Raw genomic sequence first — 15204 nt, 5'->3', positions numbered from 1 at the left:
CCAGGTGAAGCCCCTGGACATTCAAACCCAGACCACCCCTCTGCCATGCTTTGTGACACCTCCCTGGCCACAACTCAAGGGCCAACTTTTCAGCATCTGGCCTTTCCCTGCCAAAAACCTGGCGGTACTAACCCAGTTGTTGTTTGAGGGCTTTGCCTTTTTGAAGCAAACAGTCACCGGGGGAATAGAAATCTCTGTCGACCAACTGGAGAGGAGCCAACCCAGCAAACCCCAGCTCCCAGCCCGTGGTCTGCACAGCGCATGGCTCCCACATCTCCAGAGGGCTGGGTGCTGATGTTTGCTTTGGGTCGGAGCAGACCTTTCCACCTTCCCTCCCAAGTTCTGGAGAGAAAATAATCCCCATCCCCTCACCTGGCTGGAGGGGCAGGAGGGAAGGCAGAGCTCCCCACCTCGGGAGCCAGCGCGCAGGCTCTCCTCTCTCCAAGTGCTCCCACTCCTTCATCAGCTATGCGGCAGAGCTGGAGAGCACAGTACGTTTCCCTGCCTTTCTGGAAAAGCCAACAGATGACATGTTTTCACCAACACCTCCATAAAGGGCCAGAAATAAAACAGTCTTTCAAACCCAGCTGAAAAAAAGAAAATCCAGCTGCACAGAAAGGGGCCGGGGGAGTTTCTCTCCTGCCTTCGGAGCTATGGGAACACGGCTCCGGTGCCAGGGAGCCCTTGGTGCCAGCGGGAGGGTGAGCTCTGTGCCCCGTCGGCCTCCACCTGCCCTCTGATGGGAGGCTGGGCACCAGTCCCACCCCATCCCCTGGAGGGAAGGTGCCTGGGAAGCAGGACTTCTCTGAAAGCAAGTTCTGTGTGATTCGTTGAAGCTCTCCTTTAAGGAAAAATAAAACAACAACAACAAAAAAAACCCAACCAAACAAGCAAACAAAAAACAACCTCACCCACAACTTTTTTCAATTTTTCATTAATATTTTAAATAACTTAGCATTTTTCTTGAAAACATTTCTGAGGGCTCTCTAGGCCAGAAAGGACCCTGGCTCTTCTCCACACTCCCAGATCACACCCGAGCGCATTTCCTTATGTGAGGCTGGGGTCACTCGTGCCACCACCTGCCCACCTTGGGCACCTCCATGAGCAGGAGCTTCTGTGTCCATCATGGACCAACACTCCCCTTCGTCTCCCACCATCCTGGGGGCACCAGCTTGGGCCATCCCTTGCAGAAGCAGAGAAGAGGCAGCCAGGGCTGGAGCCCCCCCCTGCCGAGACCACACGTGTCTCTTCAGATGTGCTCTGCCAAGCTTGCCCTCCCCAGCAAGAAGGAGCCAACCCAGAGCAGTGAGATCTCGACAGCCCCACACTCTCCTTGGGGGGTAAAAAGCACTTGTTAGAGTTGATAAGCACAGCGGGACGCCTCAGAGCTGACCCCATCCCACTGATGTGATCCCTGTGGATGTTGCAGCATCTCCTGCTGCCAGCCCAGCCACCCTGCAGGATGCTGGAGACCAGACTCCTCCAGGAGGAGCCAGCCAAAGCTGGTGGGATGCCAGAGAACAAGGATCCGGTCCTTGTTATCAGTGTCATCAGCCTGGTACCCCCCCGGAGCACACTCAGAGGGGTGGCTGACCTTTGGAGCGTGGGCAGGGAGGTGGTATTTTACACCCCACGGTCTCAACTCATCCTGTGAATAACCCTGAACAGCTCGGCAGCCCCCTGCAGAGCCCGTAACCGCCCAGAGCTGCCTGGTTACCCAGCGTGGGCAGAAACCTCCTTCCTCAGCTCAGCTCCGGGCTCAGCCTTCCTGAGACAAAGCCCAGCTCTCCCACAAGCTGCCTGCCCTGCCTGCGGAGAGCTCTCCCTGCCTCCCACCCCCACCACGAGACGCCGGTCACCGGCACCCGACTGAGACAGTCACATCTTCAGTCTGACCTTCTCCACACAGGGGACAAGAGGTTTTACAAGAACATGGCTTATATCTCATGAGATGCTTACAGGTCACGGGGGAAGCAATATCTTCCGGGAACTCAAAATTCAAGTGGCAAAAGGCTTTGGAAATGAGATAATCCTGTTTTCTGCCACAAACTGAGAACAGAGGAGTTCCAGGACAGAGGAAAATGGGATGGGGGACAAAGGGTTTCCCCACAGGTGGCTGTTGGGTCCCTGGGACACTCAGGGCAGGGGTCTCTGCTGAGCCCAGCCCTGCCTGGCTACCCACAGCCTCCTCCAGCCCCATCTCCCATCACCTGGTACATCCCTGGAGGTGGACACTGCAGGATGGCACCACCACTCTGCGCCTCCCCCTGCCCGCCCCAAACTGAAATTTCTGCACAAAATGTGGAAAGGGCACTTTCCACCAGAAATCTGTTCCAGCAGAAGCCTGCCCAACAGCTCAGCCCACTGCCCCCACATGCCAAGGTGGGTCCCTGTGGAGCCATGCCCCCACAGGCCACCTGGGGGTGGCAGAAGCAGGTCATAGAATAGAACCATAGAAAGGTTTAGGTAGAAGGGACCTTAGAGATCATCAGTTCCAACTCCCCTGCCCTGGGCAGGGACACCTCACACCAGACCAGGTTGCTCAAAGCCCCATCCAGCCTGGTCTTGAACCCCTCCAGGGATGGGGCAGCCACAGCTTCTCTGGGCAACCTGTGCCAGTGTCTCACCACCCTCAGAGCAAAAAATTTCTCTTCATATCTCATCTAAATCTACCCTTGAAGGTTGCAAAGCTCTAGTCAGATACAAGGACTCTCCAAGATTCCCACCAAGACTTGTACAGGCCCAGGTACCATTAAGGGCGTGGAAAGAGCATCAGGAAATGGATGTTCACCATCACACAGACAGCACAACAGAGACGTTTTCACAAGGCACAACTAAAGGCCGGAACTTTCTGCCCCCCCCTCCCCAGGATGCTGAAATTTTACATGATTCAAAAAGCAGTTTGAAAAGTCTGTAAAGCAGTTTAGTACAGATAGCCCCAGCCTGAGCTGGCCCAGAAGGCAGGAGCATGTCTGGAGAAGGCCTTGTCCTGCCTCGCCTGCTCCTCACCAGTCAGACACCGGGCATCGCAGGCCCCTCACTTGCCGAGGGGGAACTGGGCAACCCCGTCTGCAGGGTTTGTACCTGGGTGACACACCTACCTACGACGGTGAGCACATCCTTCTCGATGTCAGCCCTGATGTATATCCGTCCCCGACGCTCGGTGTGGTCCGTCCCGCACAGACTGGGGACGTTCATCACGCAGCGCTTGTGCACGTTCATCATACAGGCTGCGGGGCGGAGAGAAAGAAAGGGACATTCAGCACTCCTGTCCCCTCTGCCAAAGCTCACAGGGTGCTCAGAGGGGATTTGGAGGGAAGAAATTGTCCTCCGTTTAAATGAGGATGTTTGTGAGGGATTCTGGGATAAACGCGGAGCAAATTGACCTTCAAATGCAGCTGGAGATTTCAGCAAAGCCCTGCCTGGACACAGGAACCCACCACCACCAGCAGTTCTGGGTCCAGCCTACAGAGACTGCAGGGCTTTTAGCCCTTACTCTAATTACTTTGCTGATTTCTCAAATTTCTCTTCCATCACACCCATGGGGCAATGCTGGCTTTTCAGCCGGATTCACCAGGAGCTGATAAAGGGGCATTAAAAATTTCCTGCATATGCGTATGCATATATACATGTATAAAAATTTTTATATATAAAAAAAAATCAATAAATACAAAAAAAATTATATTTTAAAGAAATTCATTTTCACTTGGTAACATTTTAAAGGTGATAATGAATACACTGTTCCCACAACAGTCAGCAAGCTTCTATATTTATGAGAAAGCCAGCACATGGCAAGCAGCAGAGTCTGCTGTTCCCCGTAAGCGTGTAAGCAGACGCTGTATCTTCACAGCCCTTTTAAATAGGAATGTACAAGATTAACTTGGAAAATAACTGATATCTCTCTCTCCATCCTCTCCCTCCTCTTTTATCCCCCATCTTCTCCTCTCTGTACAATAATTCCCCAGGTTCTCCTGTGCCTGAAGCCAGGCTGGTGTTCTGGAGAGGCTGTGTCACCGCAGCAGGCACCACCATGGCCACAGGGTGTCAGTCGGAGCTGGCGCTGCAGAGAACCCAGAACTGGAGATGATGCTGCTGGGGGGGGGGATGCGGGTGATGCTGCCGGGGTGGGGGTTGCAGGCAGGAAACCCCTCCCAGGCAGACGCCTTTCCTTCCCCTCTCCCTACAGAGCTCAGGGGGGGCTCCCCACGAGAGGTGAGGAGGTGCCCAACTCATGCCCAGCCCCTTGGGTGCCAGCAGCGCTCTCCAAACCGGTGGCAGAGGGGACAGGCTCTCACAGCAGCTCAGGTGGGGTGGGAGACCTTGCCCAGGACCTCAGGGTGCCAGAGCCCCCCACTGCTGCAACCACAGCCACCCGTTGTCACTTACTGTCACATTTCATCCCCTGGTGAATGAGCCCGTACAGCAACGACCCGCAGTGGTCACAGAAGGTGGGGCTGGAGTACGTGTGGATTTTGAATTTGTGTTTGCTCCGGGGATCCTAGGAGGAAAATAAAAGATAAAGATTATAAACTTGCATCAAATATTGGCAAGGCACCACCGCTCTCCACGTTTCACATGCCAGCTGGCTTTGGAGGTGCTGTTAATGGACTTCAGTCAACTGCCACCGACTGATGTGGACCTTTTCCAACAGGCACCAAGATCCAGCTTTTTTAGTCTTTATATGTGTTGCCATAACAATGAAAAAGCAATGCATTGGCTTGTCTGAGGATTTATTGTTTTTAAATAACTTGATCTTAGCACAGAAAACACCAGGTGAAATTGGTACGTAAGAACCAACATAAGGGCTGGACACTACTCAACTTCCACATCAACCCAGTGGGATGAAGGTGAAAAAAACCAGCCATTATTTCCATCTACATTGACTACCCAGTAAACATCTTTGTGCTCTGGCACAAGCCCCTCCCCAGCAAAATCCCAGGGAATCAAGCTGCTTAGGTTATATTTTAATATTTTGAGCTTTCTTAAAACCAAGGGCAGACTTTTCTGCAACAGCAGAGCAGGGAAAACCAGGAAGGCCCAGTTCATCCTGGACACCGTTTGCAGTCTTACACAGGCACCTTGCAAACAGGGCTCTGGGATTCCAACAAACCTCTGCAGAATCATGGAATCAGGGAATTGTTGGAGTTGGAAGGGACCTTCTAGAGATCATCCAGTCCAAACCCCCTGCCAAAGCAGGGTTGCCCAGAGCACATCACTTAGGACTCCATCCAGGTGGGGCTTGAAGATCTCCAGAGAAGGGGACTCCACACCCTCCCTGGGCAGCCTGTTCCAGGGCTCTGGCACCCTCACCCTAAAGAAGTTCTTCTTCATATTTGAATGGAACTTCCCATGTTCCAACTTGTGCCCATTGCCCCTTGTCCTGGAAGTGGGAACCACTGAAAAGAGTCCGGCTCCATCCTCCCTCAAACCACCCTTTAGATACTTATAAGCATTAATAAGTTAAAGCCAAACAATTTAAATAAGAAATAATTTCTCAACAGGGAGATAGGATCAACCATCGGAACAAATGCCAGAGGCAGACCAAGGACTTGGTATTTCTTGGGTGTCTTCTCTGCAAGACAAGACAATTCTGAAAGTCCTGACCAAACCTCACTTATCCAGCCCAATGCAGAGCAACTTTAAGACATCACCAAGTTACACAGGGGAAGGGACTAAGCAACAGAATGTCTCCTGCTGTCCCCAGAGCAGCAGGGACAGCACTGGTTTAAGTTGCTGTGGTTACTGGAGGGAGCTGGGGCAGCAAACCAGTCCCAGCAGCAGCCTGTGGCTCATTCACCTGCCCCAGGAGCTGGAGAAACCCCACTGGAGGGGCAGGGATGTCACCACTGGGACTGTGCCGGGCACCCACGGCTCTGCAGAGGAGGCTACTGGGGCCACCAGCCCGGATGCTCAGCACACTCAGTAGCAGCACCCACACAGGCGAGGGAGAAGACGGTGGCAAGTAGCAGCTGGCTTAATTTCATCTCAGGTTAATTGTTTTAAGGGTTAGGGATGAGGCATTGCTCCCTAGCTCGGTCATTTGAGCTGACTGGCTTTTTAATGGCCTGGCAAGGTGCCCGGGCATTAGGAAAGACACCTTTTCAGGGCACTGAAGCTAAGTAAATAAATAAAGAGTGAAGTCAGAACTGAGCTATAACATAACTGCCAATACATTACCTTCCCCTGAAATTAATCTTCCTACTGCTATTACATTGAAGCTTTCAGTTGCATTAATCACTAATATTGTGCATTATTTCACAGCATCCCAGATAACTTCAGTGACACTAGAAAGCTGGACAAGTAATGGAGCTTCATTTAATTCAATCTGTTAAATGCAAGGGATTAGGTACGGGCTTCAGCAAAGGTATTGTGCTTGCAACTGGAAACATCTCGCATTTAACCCTAAGCAAACCACTTCAAGCCACAAGAGTGCATCACACCTCTGTCTGGTAGCTCACATCAGCTGCATCACAGGGAGCCTGGGAGGACAAGGGTTTACGATTAACCTGTCTTCTGCTACCAAAAAAAGACAGTTCATTAAGTGACCCTGTGAAAGCCTTTTGCATTCCCCAGAGATGTGAGAGCACAGAAAACTTAAACCTGGATTTTAGGCGAGAAGGGGATGTAAGAGGAGAACTTCCCCCCCTGTGAAATCCTCGGGCAGGCAGCCCATGGGCAGCCAGGCTTGAGCTGATGGCACCCGCGGTGCTGCAGGCAGGGTAGGACCAGGCACTGCTGCCCGAAGCACAAACAGACACCACCGTAAACCCATACACTTCTAAAGAGGCTTAAGGGGTCAGGCAGATCCTCCCACTCGACATGGTGTAAGCCCTTAAAAACTTACCCTGCTTGATTTTATAACCTGAGCTCTGTTTGTACAGCATCTCGGCACCATCTCCATAAGCAGCTTTGCCGGTACAACACGGAGCTCGTTAATCATCGCAAATCAGCTCCCTGCATCTCCCAGGGACTGGCCCTGGCACCCACAAGCCCACCAGTACGTGTGCAGGAATGGCTTGGGCTGCTTCCCTGGAGATGTAGCACTCAAGAAAATCACAGAATCACTTGGGGTTGGAAGGGACCTCTCCAGGCTGAACAATCCCAGAAGCCACGTGCCAGTCAAACCCCAGCGTGTGACACGGGGAGGAATCGCCCCCGAGCGCTCCAGTTTCTGTGTTCCCTTCTAGAAACAGATATTCCTATTTAGGCAAGCGAAAGCTTTAGTCATTCATAAAAAAAACACAAGCTCAAAGCAAAAATGAGACAACTTCCACTTCGCGCGAAGGATTTTTTCAATTCCCACCGGAACCGAGAGTTAAAAAAGCCAGAGACAGACAGCACAGCGTGTGCCGAGCAGCGCTGCGGCAGCAGGAGAGGGCTGGCAGGGGAACGGCCACCGGTGTCCACACTGCTCCTCAGCATCCCTGACCCACAACCAGGGACCCTTCACGCGGGGGGAGCCAGATCCCTCACAGGGGCATTTCAGGCTTCACCTCCTGCTCCCACCCCAGAGGGGCTGTTTTGGAGAGACCCAGTACCCCAAGGGCGTGAGGGTGATGGAGACAGAGCCGCTTCTCCAGCTGCCAGGGCCCGTTTTCACCTTGACCGGTGCTTTAGAAAGTGCCAGAAACTGGAAATTCTGGCTATCATTTTCGAACAAGGCTGAAGTCGCTTTACAAAGAGGCTATTTTTGTACCACGGAGACAGGGATGACGAGATCACTGCGTATGCAGATGCTGAGAGACTTAAAACAAGGATGGTTAAAAAGAAGTTTGCCAAGAAAAGAAAAGGCGCTCCTCCTCCACCCTGCCGGCACAGAGCCGTCCCCAAAGAACAGGGCAGAAAAAAGCTTCCTTTGGAGCAGAACTGAAAAATGCCATTAGGAGTGTTTTACTGCACCGAGAGGCTCTGACCTTGCTAATCAGTGCTGCCACGGATCCCTCATCCTCCGAGTGCAGGGATGTGTGTGTAGTCGGAGGACGTGAGCCCAAATGAGGGAGTCGGAACATGAGCCAGGGAAGGAGAGGAGCAGCTGTTGACTTTGACCTGGTACCTGCAAGCACTGAGCCATCAGAGGGGGCCAAGTTCTGCTTCCCTACTCGGCAGCCGGTTTTTAGCCTGAAACAAGGCACTGCAATATTGCAGCCCTGACTTTCTGCAGCCCTGGCTTGCAGAGCAAACCTCACAGCCCCTGGCATCCCCCAGAACCACACACACCTCGAACTGTTCCTACCCAAGCTGTCCCCAGCCATCCACAGTGGGCACAGGGGGCTGTGTGTGCACCCTGAAGCTCCGTGGGGCCGGGCTGACAGCAGCCTGAGCTCTCCTGCTCTCCCAGGAACACAAGACATTTGATTGATAAATGAGTAATCAACTCGTGGCCTTCAAGGCACTCCGAGCACAGCCCAGCCAGACCCTTATTCAGGCTCAGCCATCATCACTGCCTTTCTTCAGGGTCATACCCATCACCGAGCTCGCCAGATGACCACATCGATGCCATGTACCCTTTCCCAATGAACCCTGATGGAGATGCTGGTCCAAGAGCCGCCGCCACCGCTTACCCAATTAGGTGCCGGCAGGCAGCTGGTGGCATCGATCAGATTGACAATTTATTCACTGCTCAGGGTAGTCAGGAAGCCATTTGCTCTTTGGCGGCAGCCTGTCAGGGTGGCACTGGGCAGAGGAGAGCAGCGAGCCACGGCGGGAGAGCAGCAAACCAGGGCATTTTGCTTCAGCTATTTCCCAGGCAAAGTCCGAGTCCTGGCACAGGCAGCAGCCCTCTCTCGTGCCCAGAGCTGCAAACACTGCGCTGGGTGCCGCCTGGGCTTTCATATGCCATTAAATTCAGCTTTTCCTGGCTCGCAGGGAGCGCGGGCATCGCCTCTCCCTGGGGCAGGGAGGAGGCGGGAGGCAGAGGGAGGACCAGAGCCTTCCTCAGGCCCAGCCCTCCGAGCCATAAAGCATTTTTAAAAACATGTCCAGCTCTCTTGGGTTCATCTCTAAAATCAGTCATGCGTGAAGGGCACTTGGGTTCCATCACCCTCACCCAGAGCACTGCGTCGCTTGTCCTTCAGCAGAGTCCGGCCGCCCCGCTGTCCCCGGGGATGCGGGCAGCCCGGACCTACACTGATGGATGATGCTATTTTAATCCTTTGTACTGTCAAAATTTCCTGGGCTCTACAGAACAGCCACCGAGGTCTGATCCAAGATGATGAACCCCTGCTTTCCCCACCTGGTTGCAGAGAAAGCTTTAAATTCTCTCTTCTGAAGGAGAATTAACACGGTTCAGACGAAGAGACTATTTTAAAGGGAATTTCACAGCGATTTAAGCAGTGTACAGCAGAGCAAATACAACACAGTGGCAGCTAACTCTCTGCACCTAATGAAAACCAGGCAGTGGACGTAAAAACCAAAAAACCTCACACTTTGTTCCCACATCTCCCCTGTGGAAAATTCCCCCGGTAAACAGAGAGATAGAAGTGGCCTGACAGCGACTCTAAAGGTGATGCTGGAGAGAAGAGCCTGTTGTTCCCTCCAGGGAAATAACAGTTTGTACCGGGATGGATCAGGCGTGGGAATGAGACAGCTCTGGGCAGTATCCTCCTATTGCTCAAGTTCTTGTTGCTGCAGCCAGGAGGTGGGGTTGGGGGGGAAGATGAACTGAAGACAACTGTGGCCACCAGAGACAGGGACCCCCTGCTGTTGGTGAGGATGGGATTTTGGCAGCACTTGGCTGTTCGGGAGCTGCTGCCCTGGGGAGGCACCTCCTGCATCTTCCCAACCTGCTTGCACAGGGCTGGGAAAAAAAGCTTTTGGTGAAAAACAGCTCCAAGACCCAGCAAAAACCAAGCAAGGAAGTTAAAGAAGAAGTGAAAAGGAGTGAGGGGTCTTTGTTTCAAAGAAAAGGGCAATGATAAAGCACAGAGACTGCACTGAAAGAAGGTTACAGCAGGAGGAAAGCACAGGACATGTTCAAGGCAAGATGGCAAAGGTTTGGGGCTCGATCACAGACCATCTTTTCTATCAATAATGTAACTCCTTGGAAATCTCCTTCTGTGCCGCAATTTATAGACGGTTTGACACTGCTGCACCAGCGAGTGATAATAAAACTATTCTTCTATCATTTACAGTGTTACAGCCCCAGAAAACCTCACGCAGTGCAGACAGCAGAATGGGAGCAGCTCCTCTGCCCGGACCTTGGCACTGGAGGGGGCATCAGCCCCCGAGCATGGCCAACAACACACCAGCAGCATCGCCTCTGCGGGCACCAGCATCGCAGCTCGGGCTGCTTCCACCTCAAACACCCGGCCACAGATAAAAACTGCCCTTGACAGCTTTCCTTGACAGCCTCCAGCAAGTTAATACATTTTTATTGACAAAAGATCTCATCTGCTAGTCAGACAACTGCGGAGGGATACGGATGACAGTTATTCTTCTCTTGCTGCCGCCAACACCAAATAAAATACACTCTCTTATCGAGCAGCAAACAAAACAAAAAAAAGCCAAACTCAGCTTTTTTTCCCTGAGCAGTGTTAGCATCTCAACATCATTTAAGAAATGATTTTTATCTTTCACACGCCTTGAGAGTCATTTTCTTACAGTGTAAGCTCTCGGTGAGAATGGGGCTCCCACAGCACCTTCCCTGCACCCTCTGGGTTGCCTGAAACAGCTCAGAGACCCTGAAACACCTCTTGCCTGCAGGACACCTCGTTTCTAGACCCCCCCCTCCAACCATTGCCACCCGGCTGGGCACAGGCTTCATCGCCCTCCCGATAGCTACAGGCTGCACAAACTCAGCTCGGACCCAGCCAGAAGGTCTTGGGAGAGAGACTTCTTTAACCAGCGCTGCTGCAATCCACTTCACTTCATCCACTTGGCTAACCAGAGAGGCTGCAATCTTAGCAGGTGTAACTAGACACAGGCACGCCGAGAAACCCAGAGAAGAGCTTTTCAATTAGAAGGCTTGAAGACATGTGCAGGCTGGCAGGAGAAAGAGCTGGGCTCCGGCAGAGCCAGGGAAGCACCAGAAGGTGCTGGGAGGGAGCACGGCAGATACATCTTCATCCCACGGGAACTGTCACCGGCTGCCGGCGCTGGCAGGAGCGTTGAGCATGTGCCCTCGCGCGAGGGGCAGATGGCACACCACGAGAGCTGGAGAAGTTAATTAGCAAGACAAAAGAAAGCAGCAAGTTGCAGCAAGGCTGGGAAGATTTGCTTACCATCGCCAAGGTAGGCGAGGAGAGATGGGGGTCCTGCTCTCTAAGGCAGGACCTGGGCAAGAGGGTGCTTGGTGCCTTCAGGAAGGTCCTGGCTCAAAGGGCAAAATCTGGAGGAAGGGAAGGCCAGCTGCGCATCCCACCTCCACCCTCTGACAGGCATCCCCATAATGTCAACCTGTGCAAAGGGACTACCCGGCAGCCAGTGTCCCTTCCCACCGGAGGAGATCCCAGAAAGAAGAAACTTGAAGGAGCTGCTAATTTTTGGGTAGTACAACCAGCATTTTCATTTGCTCTGCTGCCAAAAATCTCATTCTACTTGCTGCCAGCCCACATTTTTCCAAACGCTCTAGAGAATACATCAAGCTTGGGGAAGTGAAGTGACCTTCTTTGCACCCTGCTATGAGTGTCAGATTGGGATCTGGTGATGCTGTGCACGAAGGGATAACGAGCACATCCTGATGCTGTGAAGGCAGCTTTTGACTCTAGTAACACCTGTACGACCCACAGCCCGAGCAGGTTCTCTCCTTTTCTAAAAAGAGCAGCAGCAATACTTACATCAGTACAAACACTCAACTCTAGGGCTTTCTGAGAAAGGAGGAGCCCAAGACAAAGATCAAACGATTCTGCCTCCAGCAAACGAAGCGTGGAAAGACCAAAGGTGCCGTGGTGATAGCATTACAGAAATCTCCTCCTAAAGCTGCAAATGGCGGAAAAATTAAATGCAAAATCAAAACGAAGCTACATTGGCCTGTTACCTTCCGAGAGCAACTCCAATATTTATTAATGCATCCTGATTAGATGACCTTTAGCAGGATAACGCAAAGAAGGTCATTTTAATGATTATTTTGTCTACAATTTAAATAATTATGCATCCTACTAATAGCTCCAACTATAATTAGGTTTGCCAACTGCATTACATTACACATGCCTGACTTCAGCTCCTGAAGACCTTGCCATATCTCAGAAAACTTCAGCTTGAACGGTCACGCCAGCTCTGCCTCCTGTGAACAGGAGAGCACGGGAGTCTCAGAGCTTGAGATGAAAACCAGCAGAGTTTAACAGCAGAATGGGTGGGTTTGGGGTCTCCAGAACACATCACCAGTTTTGACTTTGGGGATGAAGGAGAGGGACCACCACCTGACAGCACATTGATGTGGAAGCTACAGGGATGCTCAGAGCTTTTGGAGGAACACATGTCCATGCAACCATGGAAGTCCAGCCATTCAGGGGAGAGCATTTCATAGCTCAGCACGGTAAATATTTGGACCCAATTAGAGAAGTAACTGGTAAAAATGGCATTGCCTTCAGCTACCGTGTAACGGACACACTGTCCTCAGCAATGCCACTGCCCAAAACACAGACCCACTATCACATCCTTCAGCCATCAAAAAAAATATAATACCTGACGTGACTTAAGAGCAATCTAGCATGAAAGCAGCCCCGGTGTCTTCAGTGCCAGCGTTTATAGCTACAGCTTCATTCTCTATTGCAAGAAGCAATTAATTTTTTTTTAACTTAGAGGCCCTATCATCGCTGTATAATTAGTCCTCCTCTCCTAGATGGAAGATTCATAGCCGGTAGACTTTGCAAGGTTAAACACACACATACACACACTCTCTCTCTCTCTCCTCAAGGAGGTTCACACACAAGCAGATCAAACAGAAAACTGCTCCAAAGTAGGACTAGTCAACGGTAACAGAAACAGACTTTGACATTTCACTGCTCTCCAGTTATTCTGTTATGCTCCAAAAAGTGTAAAATGTCAGCCTGCCCCCAGGGTTATGTGCTTGATACACAAGCCACCACCCCATAGAGCACTTAAGCACATACTTAAATAAAACACTTCTCTTTAAAGTTAAGTAACTAGTATTAATCAGATGCTTAAAATTAAGCATCCATATATACCATCAGCCCTTTACAGGATACAAAATGTTCTACTCCTGGATTGTCAAGTAACAACAAAGTACTAAAAGATACAGAGATCAAAGAGCAAAGTTAGAAATTTTTTTTTTCTTTTCATATATATATATTTTTTTTCCCCCTGGGCTCCATGACTAGCATCCTAGAAAAGAGCAGCTCCGGGGATGAAAAGCAGCAGCCAGCTGGCGTGAGAAGCTCCAGCCCAGGCTGGGATCTGGCTGGAACTGCAGCATCTCTCGTCTGCAGCCCCAGCCAGAGCAGCCTCTTCCAGCCACCGCTCTGCACTGCCCCTGCAGATGCTGGGGATGGGGATGACATCTCACAGAACGAATCTCTTCCCTCTCCAGCTCAGCAGCATCACGTGGCCCGCTGTAACGGCGAACACACCGTAAGGTTTAAACAAATGCAATGAATTCATCTCAATCTTTCCGCAAGCTTTCATTGGGTATTAGTATTTGTGAAAGGAAAGACAGTTACCAGATTGCTGCACCGACTGAAAAAAATGCATAGCTGTAATCACCACAACCTAGATGCCGCCAGCGTTTGACATAATTATAGGTCGCCCTGGATTCCTGCCGTGATTATTAGCAACAACAGAGCAAAGGAAAACTCGAGCTTTGCATCACTTCAAAATGAAGCCCCCATCCTCGGCTCATTCCCGAAGCAGACGGGGCACTGCTGTCTGGTGAAGGAGTTCTCTGTCTCCTGATTCAAAGCTCGTCAAGGATTATGTTGCTGTAAGAAGCTTGATTGCCAATGCAGAAGGAAGGAAGCTTGCCCTGCATACATCCCCCAATTACACCCCAGCTGGCACTTGTCCAGGGGAGAGGGTCTCCCAAAATGAAGCCCCCATCCTCGGCTCATTCCCGAAGCAGACGGGGCACTGCTGTCTGGTGAAGGAGTTCTCTGTCTCCTGATTCAAAGCTCGTCAAGGATTATGTTGCTGTAAGAAGCTTGATTGCCAATGCAGAAGGAAGGAAGCTTGCCCTGCATACATCCCCCAATTACACCCCAGCTGGCACTTGTCCAGGGGAGAGGGTCTCCCAGAGGGCTTTGCTAAATGGCAAAAAAAAAAAGCCCATACAGCAAAGAAGAGCCATTTTTGCTCCCTGCTTTAAGTCCCAAGCATTTCCATTGCTCTTTTCATTTTCAGAAATAATATATTAAAAATTAATTAACACCCACTGGGCAGCTTTTACCTGTCTGCTCAATGAGCCACAGTGGCAAACCTCACCCAGCAATAACAGCAAGCCACGGAGAATTCGATCAAGGGCCTTTATGCATGCCCTGCTATCAAGTGGCACCTCTTAAAATGTTAGAATCTAGATTTAATTTAGACCTTTTCCTTCTCAGGCAGAGGCTGCCCACAGTAACCTACAGCCAGCCAGGCAGTTGCAGGGTCAGGAGAAGACACGTGTGGGAGAAACCTGCTGGTCCAGGACCAAGGGGCTGCACTTGGGGAACAGGACCAGGCTGTCCGAGGGCTCCCCGCTGCTCCTTGCTCACCCCATGGACTGGGCTGGTGGGGAGAAAAAGAAAAGCATTGCATCCACCTTTGTCTAAAACTCTGTGCAGGAACAGGCAAAACATCTCGCCGGTACCTGCCGCCTTTCCTGCCTGCTGCCAGCTGGTACCCAGCTGATGAGCAAGGATGAAGAAAGCGGCGCCCGGGCGGGCAGGCTGCCCAGCGCCTGAGCAAAGCTCTGGAGGTGGCATCTGGATCCCAGCCCTCCCTGCTCTCCCACTGCCAAACCTCATTTTCCTTCAGCAAGGTTACGTGGTTCCAGCTTTCCCATCTCCCCCTGCCCTGACGGCCTTTCGCCGGCACTTTTCTGCCAGTTTTACACCACGTTTTTCCAGCCCCCTGGAGTGCCCACCCTGCCGCTCCCATGGCCAAGCAGCCACACACACCTGTGGGGCTGGTGTCCCCCTTGCCCCCTGCCATCACCTCCTCTAGGTCCCCACAGCCATCAGCCCCCCCAGCCCAGCCAGGGGTGGGAGCCTGGGGGCTCTGCTCAGACAGCAGCCCTTCCCCAGGTATGTTGCACCTAAGTTACATTGCCTT

At 51.7% G+C, this 15204-nt stretch overlaps 1 protein-coding gene across 1 annotated transcript in view; it reads right to left on the bottom strand.

The window, feature by feature from the left end:
• The window catches only part of PRKCB (protein kinase C, beta), a 130712-nt gene that overhangs the window by 58564 nt on the left and 56944 nt on the right, over positions 1-15204 (bottom strand). Inside the window, exons 4-5 of the mRNA XM_014936185.1 lie at positions 4387-4498; positions 3102-3230 (exon numbers count right to left, since the gene is read on the bottom strand). Coding sequence (XP_014791671.1) covers positions 3102-3230; positions 4387-4498 — 241 coding nt within the window. The remainder of the gene's footprint in view (positions 1-3101; positions 3231-4386; positions 4499-15204) is intronic.

Source organism: Calidris pugnax, unplaced genomic scaffold (assembly GCF_001431845.1).
Source record: "Calidris pugnax isolate Ruff unplaced genomic scaffold, ASM143184v1 scaffold17, whole genome shotgun sequence".
Lineage (NCBI taxonomy): Eukaryota > Metazoa > Chordata > Aves > Charadriiformes > Scolopacidae > Calidris > Calidris pugnax.
Note: the sequence above shows the minus strand (reverse complement) of the source record. Positions and strands in the feature narration are given on the sequence as shown.